The sequence below is a fragment of the Vipera ursinii genome (genome assembly GCF_947247035.1).
Source record: "Vipera ursinii genome assembly, chromosome: 2".
Taxonomy (NCBI): domain Eukaryota; kingdom Metazoa; phylum Chordata; class Lepidosauria; order Squamata; family Viperidae; genus Vipera; species Vipera ursinii.
The window spans coordinates 215,282,273-215,296,788 of record NC_139513.1 but is presented as its reverse complement, the minus strand read 5'-3'; the positions used below and the strand labels follow the sequence as shown (position 1 = coordinate 215,296,788).

The 14,516-nt window shown below is 36.2% G+C and overlaps 1 protein-coding gene across 1 annotated transcript in view; it reads left to right on the top strand.

The window, feature by feature from the left end:
* Positions 1-14,516, top strand: part of FOCAD (focadhesin) — a 157,370-nt gene that overhangs the window by 70,965 nt on the left and 71,889 nt on the right. The window contains exon 16 of the mRNA XM_083352870.1: positions 13,490-13,624. Within this exon, the coding sequence (XP_083208996.1) occupies positions 13,490-13,624 (135 nt within the window). The remainder of the gene's footprint in view (positions 1-13,489; positions 13,625-14,516) is intronic.

The window sequence follows — 14,516 nt, the reverse complement described above, 5'->3', positions numbered from 1 at the left end:
ATAGGTGCAGTTGGTGCAGTCCTTAAAATCTAGTACAGGTTGTCCTTGATTTACTCACTTAGTGACCCTTCAAAGATACAGCGGCAATGAAAAAAGTGATTTATGACTAGTTTTCACATTTACGACCATTGCACCATTCCCTTGGTCATATCAAAATTCAAGTGCTTGGCAATTGGAGTGTATTTTTGACAGTTGCATTGCTTGGGGTCATCTGATCATCATTTGTAACCTTCCCAGCGGAGTCCCAACAAGCAAAGTCAAAGCGGGTGGGGGGAAGTCAGATTCACTCTGAGGGAAGAAAGTCCTTGTGGTCCAACAGGCAAAGGTAAATATCTGAGTTGGGGAGATGAAATCCAAGGTCCAGACACAGCCAAGCGGGTTCATAGGCAGGAGCTGAATTTTAGATAAGTCCTTTGTAATGTACTTTGTAATGTAAGTGAGCACAATAAGTAAGCCACGCTGAGATTTCATTTGGTGCACAGCTGCACAGCAGTGGTACATGTAGTCCTTGACTTAAAACCAGTTGCTTAGTGACAGTCCAAAGTTATGACAGACCAATCTTGGGACTTGTTACAACCCAAAATCCAAGTTCCAACAAACCCCTCCCCCCCAGCGCCATGACCAAACCTCGATTACTCAGCAACGTTGGCCACATTCGCTCTTGTCACAGGGTCACATGACAGTATTTTATGACAGTTTTGCTGAAAACCAGCACTTCTGGTTTTTGGCTAAACTGTGTCCATGACAGATCATTGGTTTGCTTAACAATTGTCACATGTCCAGTTTGTTTTACAACCATCACGACTTAAGACTGTGATGGGCAAGCTTCATTACAGTCGTTATTCGAGGACTACCTGTATATGATCATTCCATGCCTCAAGGGAAAAAATACCCCAGTCGTGCGTTAGTATTCATACATTGTGGCAAACTGGTAGATCATCACCACACTTAAATACCAAGGGTCAAGAAAATATTGTATAAGGGAATTTTGTTTGTTTTGCAGGGCCTACAGGTTGTTTTCATCAGAACTTACACTGAGCAAAGTACAATTCCCCCCTCCTTCAGTTGGAGTAAAAACAGAAGACAGTATACACAGTATAATTAATCAAAACACATTAACAATTTCTAGTTGCTCAAGGGAATTTTTTTTTTACTACACTGAACCATTATTTTTCAAGACCTGTTGATTCCAATCTGGATTGTCTCTTCTTCCTTCCTCCCTGGCCTCCTCCTCCTCCTCCTCCTCCTCCTCCTCCTCCTCCTTGTCATTTATACAATTATGAATGCCACTTTTAGGAATAAGGGCATCACATCTAATTTGATTCTCAAAGTATTCACAGTATTGGCTGAGGTCTGTCAAGTCCTCATTTTTCCTCCCGACTTTCTGCGAAGTGATACAGAATGGTCACATAGAAGAGGGTTAGTATACTATAAAATACATTTCAGATCTTCATGCAAGTTAGAATAAACTCTGAATGTACTGCGTAAACCCACTGTATTTTTTTTATGGTCTAACAGAAAGGTGTATTAAATTTTATTTTCCTATATGCAAATGGCTTCACTAACAATGTATTCTTCTGTTCATGGCCGTTCTCAGCTTTGGCAAGGATAATTAAAGCATTTTCTGGTTGAAAGTGCATATCAAAACCAGCCTGTTCTGTTGCACAGAAGCATTAAAAAAAAAGACACTGTCAATAGTCCTGAAATCTGTGACATTAAATCCTTGTTAGGTCTTAGAGATGGAAATGATCTATTCATGCTAAAACAACAATAAAGGAAGGAACAATAAGCACAAAGTTTAAAACAAACTTACAAAGACTGTTTGCACCCTCGGCCTTTGAACGCTGGCTGGAGTTACAAAGATGCTTTCTGATCAGCGATTGCTCGGTTGTGTCAGAACTAATAGGTGCCCCCATATTGAGGCACAAAACTGCTTTCATCTTCTGCGACTCCTAGAGGGTGTTGTGCTCTCAAATAACAGCAATGTACAATTGAGCAATAACTATCCAGACCCTGGACATTTCCTGGGGATTCATGACCGAGAGAAAGAGTTCACCGCAAGCCGTTTATCACAAGACAGAACTGGCTGCTGCCCCCAGGAAATGCACCGTACTAAGATTGTTACTGGAGTGCTGTTATTACTTCTGCATTTGTTTACTTTTTAAAAAAAAATACTTTGGAGAAAAAAAAGGAGAATTTTGGTTTCTGTGCAATATGAGAACATTAACAATAGCTGATTCTCAATTTTGCTGCTATGTTTCATTAGATAGTCCAGAAAACTTGTTTTTGCAGAAAGAGCCAGTGAAAAATTTGAATTCGAAGTCAAGTGTGTTAAAGTAAATTTTATTATAGAAATTTTTCAATAAAAGATAAAAGCTTCCCTAAAGCTAGCCAGAGTGTATATGATTATGTGCTTTAAATTAAGCATGAATTTTTATATTACGTTCCAAAAATATCTTAATAGTGTGGTGCTGAGATACTGCATTTCTGATTGGCTTCAACTCAGAATGTTGTGTTTAACTTTATGAGATGGCAATGTATGTACACATACTGTATAATGTTGCTGTATTAAAAATGACACATTTTTTCATGTTGTAACATACAGTCTATTCACTTTCTCCCAGCACACAATCTTTTATTTGAGGCAATAATTATTGTACTGTGCTATTGAAAAGAGGAATTTTAAAAAAGTTTCTTCTGTTGTAGAAAACAGACCAAATAAGAGGCTCGCCTTATTGCTTTATAGGAAAAGATACTTAGTATACATTTACCGTAAAAACCAAATAAGGGACACCCGTGTTATAAAGCCCTACACAAAAACGTGCTTTTAAGACTGCTGATAAAATGGTCGAATATGGCACAGTTTTCTACTAATTGTTGCTAGCCCTTCACTTTGTAAGTCTATTAGACTATAACTCGTATAATTTCCAGTTAGTAGATCACTCCCTAGAGTAGTTGGGAATTTTCTGAGGTAAACTTCAGCACATTCAGAAGCCAGGGAAAAGGTTTGTACTGGGTAGCTATGCTGACTCAGGAATTCTGGGAGTTGGAGTCCATGAGTCATAAAAGAGCCGAGGTTGCCTACCCCTGGGGTAGACCAATACTATCAATTAAATAACATTGCTTGAAGAGCAATTACACTGGATGAACAGCAATTAAAAGAAGATTTGATCTACTCATTATCTACTTAAAATGCGAAGAAAATTGTACAGTATTGTTCAAAAATAAAATAGCATGAAATTCGATATGTCTTGGTAATAAAAGAAGATTTGACTTTTTGCTCTCATTTTTGGGTCGTAACACTTACAGCCCAATTATGTCTTTTGACCCTTTAGTGCGCCTTTGTTACTGTCACTGGTTTATGATAGCATGCTTTATAATTATTTATTCGATTTGGTTTTACCACAGTTTTCTGCTTTTATAGATTACATTTTTCTACAAGCTCCTTAGGATAGTGAGTATAAATAAATATGTATATACAAATAAATAAATGTGCTGCCTAAATCACCAGTGGATGAGGGCTGGAGGGCTACTAATTATCATCCAAATCATCAGCTTCAAGATGTGCAGATCCTGTCCTGTTACCTGTTTGTTCTTTTCCTACCATTAAATATTACCAACCTAGATTAACCTTCCCTTTACAATTCAGGATAAGATTAGCTGTTCTTTTTCCATGAAGCTTTTTTCTCTACCATTATGAGTAGTCCTTGACTTACGATCAATCATCAAACAACCTTTCAAACACTTATAAAAAATTACTTACAGCTTGTTCTCAAAGTTATGACTGTCTCTTTTGCAGAGGGCACATGATCCCATTTTTCGACTGGTTGCAGCATCCCATGATCAGAGGACTGCAATTTGTGATGTTTTCTGTTGGTTTCCAGCAAAAAAGATCCATTTAGAAGAAGGGATTCACTTAGCAAGCATATGATTCACTTTATGATTGCAAGTGACTCACTTTATGACCTTAATAAAAATGGTCGTAAAATTGAATTTATCACGTGGTGCCTTCTGACTGCTATGATTTACAACCAATGTCATATGCCAAGCTCCACCTGTAATATTCTTCATATAAAATAAAAATGTCTGGGAGAGATTCCACAGCTCTAAATTCAACTTTTATCTTATAGCTCAAAGTCATCAGTATAAGGTAATAAAGCATTTATGCCCAAATTTTATCTTTACAGTATGCAGAATTTAAGTTATATAATGTTTTCTTTCCTATGGAAATCAGATAAATGGGTATACTTTTCAGAATATATCCTGTGTCTTGAATGAGGATATACTATGCTTTTGACAACCTGATTATTAGTATCTCAGCTAATCTGAGATTCTTATTAAATAAATATGAGATGATTTTTAAAACTGTAATGCTGGAGTTGCAATAATCATAATCTATCTTTATCCTGATGTATGTATCTTTCCTTTCTTTCTTTCTTTCTTTCTTTCTTTCTTTCTTTCTTTCTTTCTTTCTTTCTTTCTTTCTTTCTTTCTTTCTTTCTTTTTCCACTGATTTACTGTATTGCCACAAAATTCCAAGGGCATTTGGAAAAGATCAGTAGCTTTGAAGGCTAGGGAAATTTTGACTTTGTCCGTTATGAACAAGGGGAGCCCAACCACCAGCAGAGAAGCTTGGCTGACTGGCTGCAAATCACGATTGGTGAATGAACCCCACTGAGCTGGAAATAATACCGTGACTCAAAGTATGATAATCAATGCTATTATGCTATCTTGGTGAATATCTGTCTTGATTTAGGTTTTGATTTTTTTAAAAAAAACATTAATCTTTTTTTATGGTGTTTCAACTTAAGAAGACACTGGGGGCCAGCAGCCAGATGTCACACTTAAAGTTGCTCTGTGATAAGACCATAACTATGGCACATGTTTTTAACTATAAACATGTAAAACTGAGCAACTTTGTAGAGCAACATTTATGCCACTGTTTAACTAGGATGATTTTGTTACAGTTTGTAGACTGGGAAACTGTTCTGGAGGAAGTTTCTTCAACTTGATACTTTCCAGAGTGGGAGTGCTCTAGATGAGTAACCATTTTAGGAGTCAGTTTAAAGCATTGAGACTGTGTGCTGGACAAAACTTAAATTTGTTTAAAATTAAAAATTCTTTGAAAATTAAACTGTGTTTAAGAATTAACTTAATACATTTTACAATATTATAAATTTAATTATAATAGGTACACGCAGTATGTGTTTAATAATGTACTATGTTATCACATTAAATGATGCAGTTCAACAGGACAATTTAGATAGCTGGCTAGGCGTGGTCCTAGCCTGCTGATTGTGCATCTGTGCCCTAGAGGATACAGTCCCTTTGAAAGCCATCATTGAGTGTGGTGTTTTGTGGATACGTTTATTATTTTGAAAAGATCTTTCTTTTTAGATAGGGATTATTTGATTAGATGTTGCAATCTACGTGAATATTCCAATTTAATACCAGACTCCTCAACGAACAATCAAACTCACTTGCTTATCTAAGGCAATTATTCCTTTTTCAACTTCCATGTAAGAGTGGTATACCTTTTTAATGATGATGGTTAGCAGACATATGAATTAAGTCTTACTGTTTCTCTTCCCTCCCTTTATATAATTATTCTGATGTGAGGAACATCATAGGCATTTCTTCCCATAGTAAATCAATATGTTGGCTAATTGGAAAGTATTCAGAGAGCAGCTTACAATACTGAGGTGTTTGAAAGACAGGAGAACAGTCAGAAGGAACTGTGTGTATTTATCCTGCAGGAAGAAAAAAGGATAAAGATTAAAGGGTCATTAGATTGACATCATTGTATACAAACTTATTTCAAAGGATCTCGGGCAGATGAAATAAAACAATGCTGTCTATTATATACTTAGTTGGTCAAAAGTAACACTTAAGGACCAGTGGTCTTAAATCCAGAGCCAGTTTGGTATAATGGTTAAGGCTAGAAACCGAATGACTGTGAGTTGTTTGTTGAGCACAAAGCCAGCTGAGTGACTTGAGCCAGTCTCTTTTTCTTTGCCCTAGGAAGGCGGCAATACCAAACCACTTCTGAAAAATCTTGTCTCGAAAACTGCAGGGACTTGTGCAGGCAGTCTCCAAGAATCTGGCATGATTGAAAAGAAGAAACTCTAAAGCCTAGACTGTGACAGATTCTATAGCCATAACCTTTTAAAATGCTTAGGACCAGAGTAAAAAGGTAAAGGCAAAGGTTCCCCCGCACATCCGTGCTAGTCGTTTCCAACTCTAGGGGCTGGTGCTCATTTAATTTATTTATTTAATTTATTTATTTTAATTCCATTTATATCCCGCCCTTCTCCGAAGACTCAGGGCGGCTTACAAAGTCGAAGAGCCAGCACTTGTCCGAGGACGTCTCTGTGGTCATGTGGCCGGCATAACTAGAAGCCAAAGGCGCACGGAATGCTGTTACCTTCCCACTGTAGTGGTCCCTATTTTTCTACTTGCATTTTTACGTGCTTTCGAACTGCTAGATTGGCAGAAGCTGGGACGAGTAATAGGCGCTCACTCTGTTACGCGGCACTCGGGATTCGACCTGCCAAACTGCCGACCTTCTCATCGACAAGCCACCGCGTCCCTTAGGACCAGACTAGATCCTTTTAAAATTGATCATAACAACTGCAATCCCAGCTCTCCTAATTGTGGTCATTAGGCAGGCAGAGCAAAAGAGCTACTTTCTGAAGGAGGGCAGGCAGCTTCCCTCTGTGCACAGAAGGGAATTTGTGTGCTGAGCTGGAGAGAGGAATTGGGGAGCCTGAAAATCCAAGCTTTGTCTCTGTAGCCCAATGGAAGATTTTCTGCTTCTCCCCCCCCCCGCCCCCACCAACATGGAGGGGATGGGTAACCTTTTGGCAGGTGGCAGCATCTTGCAATCTTCCCTTCCCTTCAGCAAAGAAGATTGCAAAGGGTGATCACATGGTTGCGGAACACTTGGCAAAGAGATGCCAACCTCCCAAATCATGATTACGTAATTATGGAGGGTGCAGTGTGAACTGTTATGGCGGCCAGAAGTGCTTTATGAATAGTAAAGCATCCTTTCCAGGGTATTGTAATTTTGAATGGTAGCTAAACAAGTGATTATAAGTTGAGGACTACCCATACAACTTCTACCATCTCAGATCATTAACAATGCTGGTTAAGCTTGATAGATAAGATAAGGTAAGATAAGATAAGATAAGATGATAAGATAAGATAACCTTTATTGTCATTTTTAAAATGAAATTTAACTGCCCATTTTAGTCACACTTGATTCCTGGCAATTTACCTGGACAAGTCCTACAGGGTTTTTTGGCAAGGTTTTTCAAAAGTGGTTTGCCATTGTCATTTTCTTAGGGCTGATATACTGGCCAAAGGTCACTCATTGGCTTTATGCCTCAATTGGGATTAGAATTTTTTAGCCTAATGTCTTAACCACCACACCAACTGGCTCTCAGACCGTCACTTAAGGATAGTTACCAGTTTTTTTAAAAAAATCATTGAATCAATAAAAATATTCAGCGCATTATTTTTTTGTAATACGAATGGGCTCTATATAATTTTTTTTCCTTATGTTCCTTCCTTCCCCACTTCGGTATCCAAATTAATATTGGACTTTCTGCTGTATTAAATTTTTTAGAACAAAGTCTTCTGAGCCAAGAAATTTGCATTTTTTTCCCATATCAGGTTTGTCCTACTTTCTGGGTAAACCTATTACTACAATGGCTTTTTTTTAACAACACATTGTTTAACAATCTAATACATGGGGGCTGAGAAGAAGAGAAATGAGAGCTTCAGGAATATTGGCATTTCTCTGTTGGATTGTAACATGACTTATGAACTAGATAACTGAAAATGTTGCAGAATAACTGAGTAACACACACACACACACACACACACACACACTTTTAAAGACATTTTTGTTGATTTTAGTTTATGTACTTTCCAATAGCATCAAAAAAGTGTAACTATTTTGCAAAATTAATGTTGGTAATTCCACCATATAGGAATTCATATTAAGTAGGAATTTCTGGGGACCATGACAAAATTGCTAAGCACATTTGATTTGTGCTTAGATTGTAAGCCGCCCTGAGTCTTCAGAGAAGGGCAGGATATAAATGGGATTAAAATAAAATAAAAAATAAAAAAAAATATTCCTAGGTGAGTCAATATGGAATTGAAAACCTAATGCTGCTAACAAAGGTAAAATATTTACTTACTTGTGATTAATGCTAAGATCTGCTCTTGTAGACTTGATCAGTGTCAGTGTGTTGCCATCATCTCATTGGCCATTTTTGGACCTTGATGTAAATTAAAATAGACTTTATGATCTTAAATGACATATTTCTAAGATAATAGTCATTTATAAGAATGTATCTAGTTTAATAATTTCTTAATGATTATTTTTTTGCAATATAAAGGCAGTTGGTATCATTTTAAAGTAAAACACAGAGAGAAGGCACAGATTCACTAGTCTTTCCATTTAGTTTTGTTGTGGTACAATACATTGATTAATATTTTTTTCCAATTAACTTGTAAATAAATATGATTTTTCCCATTTTCAGGATTTTTTTTAAAAAAATTCTGTTTTGCCTATATACATTCTCCACATGAATTGTTTTGTCTGGTTATTGAGATCAATGTTTTCTAAAGTGGAGGTGGAGAAGTGTCATTTTCACTCAACATATAATCAGATTAAGTTTCAGTAGCTGTCAACATGAGTTACAGTGGAATTGTCTTCATGGATCCATCTGTTCGTTAAAAGGACTTAACTCAATAGGAGTTCTTAAGAGCTTTATCGTTACTGATTATGAAGTGGTACCCCTAAAGTCTTTCTACAGCCGCCAAAGCGGCTGTTTAATTCTGATGCCCAGCGTTTTGATTTTTTTTCTAATATAAAATATTGCTATAGTGATTTCATTAACTCATTATCTTTTCAAAATGAGTATCCCAGGGACAATGTTAACTCATTTATCTGCCCATATATAGATATTCGATTCTCCCATTTGGCAGAGGCAATTGCAGCTTTTTTTTATTATTTTTTTACAATTTTGTATATATTATGAAACTGTTTTTGGCATCTGCTTCCTTGATTTTGAATATAAACCAGATGTGTAACCCTAATTTAGACACTACTTTGTCTTCTTCCCCTTAGTATCATCTTGCTCTATTAATTTTTGGAAGGATATTTATTTATTTCTGGCCAATTTTACTTGTCTGTCAATATTTCTGCTGCCATTACAGCATAGACTTGAATGATTCATGATAATTGCAGGCAACTGGCAGAAACCTGCAGATATGATAACAATGTCTGAAAAGTTAAAATTCCTGAAGAGAACTTTTATGCATTTCCGTGCGTGGACTGACCCCAGGGAAATCCATTGAAGTCTTCATTACAATGGTTTACTCCCTGCAGAGATGGGGGGAGGGGGGAAGGGGGGGAGGGAGAGGGCCTTCCAGCCTTGGAGAATGCTCTATGGGGCAAAGTAAAGGAGAAAGCAGCTTCAGTGCCCCAAAATGTAAATTATTGGTTACTTAATCCATTTCTTCCAGTTATGTTCTTAATATATTTCCAGGTGGCCTAAAGGATGAAGGATATGTTAGACAACTTACGAAACACAGCCTTCTTGAAAATTTCAGAAACTTTTAGTATGGAATAAATTTTTTGGGGAAAAAAGTAGTGTTAATATTTACTCTCTTTACAGTTCAATTATTATTATTAGATTTTTATCCTGCTTTTTTTACGTATATAACTCAAGGCAGTGGGCATACTTAATACTCCTGCCTCTTCCTTTCTCCACAACAACCACCCTGTGAGGTAAATTGAACTGAGAGAAACAAGCCCTAAGTCAGTCACCTAGCTTTCATGCCTATGAGAGGCCTAAAACTCATAATATCCTGCTTTTTAGGCCAGCATTTAACAACTAAATAGAACTGACTCTCAGCTGATGCTGCTATGATCCATTTGTAATAAAAAAAGTGTAAGCCTCGCCATTTTAATTCTGGTAACAAAATAACAAATTATGCATTAACACATTCTTATGGGAGGCAATGGGCAAACGTCAATATTGAAGTGGGACTGCTTCTATATTGCTGATTTTTTTTTTGTTTTAAAAAACACTGTTTAGCTTGATCAAAATGTACTCAGTGAGGAAGGAAATGAAGTAAAACTGCTTAGCAACTTAGTCTATAACATTACGTCTCTTAGTAAAACCATAAAACTGAAATGAACATGTTTACAATACATATTACCTTTTGGAATCAGCTGTTAATGTCCTTATTTCCTCTATATGTTACCTTGCCATCTATGTTGAATTGCAGCTTTATCCACTCTGGTTGTCTTCAGATTTGTAAGAACTACAACTTCTAGACTTCCTGGTTAGTAAGGATGTTGACAATACAGTTGGGAATAGCTCAAACGGAAATCTTTTCTCCGTTGATGCCTTTCTCTAATCAAAATTTTAAAATGTCTTATCCTTTGAAATCATATCTAAGGAAGTACTTAGATATAGTAAAGATTGTTTATTGTCCTTGGCCGAATTTCATACTAAAAATAAGGAGACACCTGTTATAGATCATGACATACAGTACTTTTAAAACTTGCCCAGTGTTTCTAAGATAATGCCTTTTATTCATGCACGGCATTCTTCAAAAAAAAAAACACACCAAGATCTATTGTTCCCAAGATTGCACATTAATTATTGGCTTCATAGCTTCTTCAGTCCTGACCATGTATTAAAATTCTATTGGGCAGTAGATGGATATATATTTTTGTGTTTACTGACTTGAGCTGAGATTTCTGTGTTTAAAAATCAGTTGACTTAATAAATGGTATTAATACCACCTTGACATCTAGTAATACATTGCCTAGTCTAAATGTGCATTACACCTCTCTAAATTATTGCTTTTCTTGAATTTCATTCATATAGCACTCTGGGGCCTCATCTAGAAAACAAACTGCTTCAGCATTGACTTATTAAGCTATAATTTTGAAACAAGTAGGCACATGCATGGACACAAGTTACAGTTTCGTTAGATTGAAAAACCACTGTCATTATAAAATGGTAGCATATTTCTTTAAAAAAAATCTTTTAAATCAAAATATGGAGTTTTGAAAATGTATGGATTTAAAGGATTTAAATTCCATAGGGAATTTCAGACATGGTAAAATGTTGAAGCAGAAGCAACTTTTATTGTAGTAGCTTGTCCTGGGTCAATAATGGTCAGGTAACTAGTAATGAATACAATTAGATTGCCTAAAAGTAATAAATTTTGCCATGAGTGAATATACAGCTCCATTGATTTATGCACAAATGGGGAGAACACATTAGCATGCCTCCATTATTTGTACGTTTGTTGATTAGAAGTATATTTATTCAAATCTTTTGAGTTCTTCTAAAGCTTACCTTCAAAGATAGATGGTGCTCACTTTCTTCAGAGATTTTTGCCGAAATCTCTCAGTTTTGATAATATGTGCGATGAAAACAATTTCAGACATGATTCACCTTTTTTTACTGTTAATATTGTTTTTTAAAGGAAGTGTTAATAAATTGTAGTACTGACTAGAACTTTTCCAGATATTCTTCTCTTAATGGTAAATTGGTATTTTCAACTATAAAAAAACTTATTTCATCAAAATTGATTTTCTACTGTATAGGAGCCAGATTTTGCTGATTTGTTGATGGATCTTTTCTTATCCTATTTACAAAAAGGGATTTTGTATCACTCTAACAATGATCCGGCAAGGGCTAATTTCTAGCTATGAATAAATATGACAAATTTATGATAATTATTTGAGAATTCTTCTTTAGAATAGGCTGCCTAAGTGTATATTGCTACATTGCTTATCCCTTCTAGTTGTTGGGATTTAGGCAACAGTATATTGTCTTGCAGGACAATAATTGTATTAGATATCCATTCACAGAAGGATCTGAACATGCCTGAGAAAAAGTGGATTTTGATTGTGTATATGGTATGCTAGCCAAAACGTACCCAAACAGACTGATATTGCATTTACCATTAGCAGGGAATATTCCATATGGCATAGGAGTGGCTAAATCTGGCCACCTTGTCTACACCTTTCTAACTTTGGCCTTAAGTTGATCACAGATATGAGGAGCAAAGGATGTGTCAGTATCTGTGGGCTCATCTATGATGACCATGGCATATTAGAATGTAAGACAGAACACAATTAACAAGAAAAAAGAGAAGGAAGGAAGGAAGGAAGGAAGGAAGGAAGGAAGGAAGGAAGGAGAAAGAGAAAGAAGTAACAGATTAATAAAGGTACTCAGATTTGAAAGAAATTAAAAGCATAACAACTTCAGAAAGTGGAAAAAGATGAGTCCTGTTTAAAAAAGTATTATAACATAGATTAATCTAATAGCATGAATGTAAACTGGACATAAGGAAATTTTATGCCTAGGAATATATAAAATAATTATTTTACTGTGTGCCACAATATGGAGTTAATGGAAAGTATAAATGATTATCAAAAGAAGCAAACTCTGTATAAACAATATGCTCTGGCCACTTTACTCCCTTTGTTACATGGGAGGGAGAGTTATACTGTATATCAGAGAAACAAAAAGAAAGTTCAGCTCAATAGGAGATAGATATTTAATGTGGAAAACAAAAAGTACAGTCAATCAAGGATATAAAAATGACTAATCAGCAAGGGGAAAAAAATGTTGGGTTGGTCTATAGAATTATTGAGGATCAAATTGCGAAAAAAAATATGAAAAAAAGAATGAATGGATTGAGAGGATGGGAAAACCGGGCAATTTATGGTAGTTGATGAGATCCTGAAAAAGAGAGATGTGAGAATGTTAACAAAGCAAAGGCAGTGTATGGGCTGGAAGGAAAGCATGGTTTACAAGGTAAAAAAGTATGAAAAGTATGGAGTGAGTGCAGTGGTGGGATTCAAATACGTGAACAACCTGTTCTCTGTGTGGATGCCGCTTCTGGAAGTCCATTCTGGGCCTGGGCAACACAAAATTAGCTACCGGTTCTGCCGAAGTGGTGCGAATCGGCTGAATCCCACCACGGAGTGAGTGCTTTGATGTAAACTAGTTCTGGCTGTGTTTATTTTTCTTATTTGGTACCTTTAATTTCTTTTGCTTACTGTTTTTACCTGTGTCTTGTGTAATGTTGCTTAAATCAAAAGGAAATTGTATGATGGTGTATGTACATGTCATTTATGCTTTTCAATCCCAAGACATTGGATACAGCCAGTCTGTTGAAGCTAAAAAGATCTGGATTTCATTAATACCTTTATTATATCTATGGTAAATATCAGCAGTATAAAATGCACTTAATTTTGGTTAAGCTTTAGTTGCTTAATAATAATTGAGTTTCTATCTGAAACATGGCACATCTGTTTTACAATGAGAGCCTACAAAATGTAATTTTGTAAGTGCTATTTCTAATCCGTGTATCATATATCTTTAAACACACACACAGAGACTGTGTCATGATAAAGGCTGCTTTTGTTTCTTTCTTCCAGGTTGTTTGCATTCGTTCTACATGGAATGCACTCTCACCAAAACTGAGCTGTGATACCCGGCCACTTATTTTAAAAACACTCAATGAACTGTTCTCTCTTGTCCCTTCATTAATGGTGAACTCGAGTGAATATGAGGTATGTGTCTCATACTGGCCTATTATTTTTTTTAATCCATAATTTTAAATAATCCGGCCAAGTTAACACTTCCTTGAAGATTGTTTACGAACACAAGCGAAGGCAACCGAACTGCAGAGCTGAGGCAGCCTTCTAATGACATTATTGGAAAGTGTAGAGCCAGATTTTCTTTGCTCTTTTTCCTTCAACTTTTGAAGGATTGTTATTTTTATAGAGTAGCAGATAACGATCAACCTTGGTTTCCTTCGAAAAAGCTAAGCAGGATTGGACCTCATTAGTATTTGGATAGCACAGCGCTTTGAATTCTCGTGCCAAAGGCAAGGTTAAGAAATATTCCAACAGAAGGCAGTGGCAAACTAATTTTTTTGTTGCCAGTACTCTAAAGGAGACTTTATCTTTACTTTTAAGTAAGATGCATTAAATAAATTGGAGAGTTGAGAATGGGGTCAGACCGATCATAGAAACTACTCAGGGCCAGAGCTAATGTTTACAGGTATCCTCGATTTGCGACCACAATTGAGCCCAAAATTTCTGTTGCTAAATGAGACAGTTGTTAAGTGCGTTTTGCCCCAAATTTTGTTATCTTTTTTGCCACAGTTATTAAGTGAACCACTGCAGTTGCTAAGATAGTAACACGGTTGTTAAGAGAATCTGACTTCCCCATTGACTTTGATTGTCAGAAGGTCGCAAAAGGGGATCACATGACCTTGGGGTTCTGCAACTGTCGTAAATATAAGTCAGTTGCCAAGTGTCTAAATTTTGATCACATGACCATGGGGATGCTGCAATGGTCATTAAGTGTGAAAAATAGTCATAGGACATTTTTTCAGTGCTGTTGTAACTTTGGTCACTAAACAAACTGTTGTAAGTCAGGGACTATCTATATCTCTGC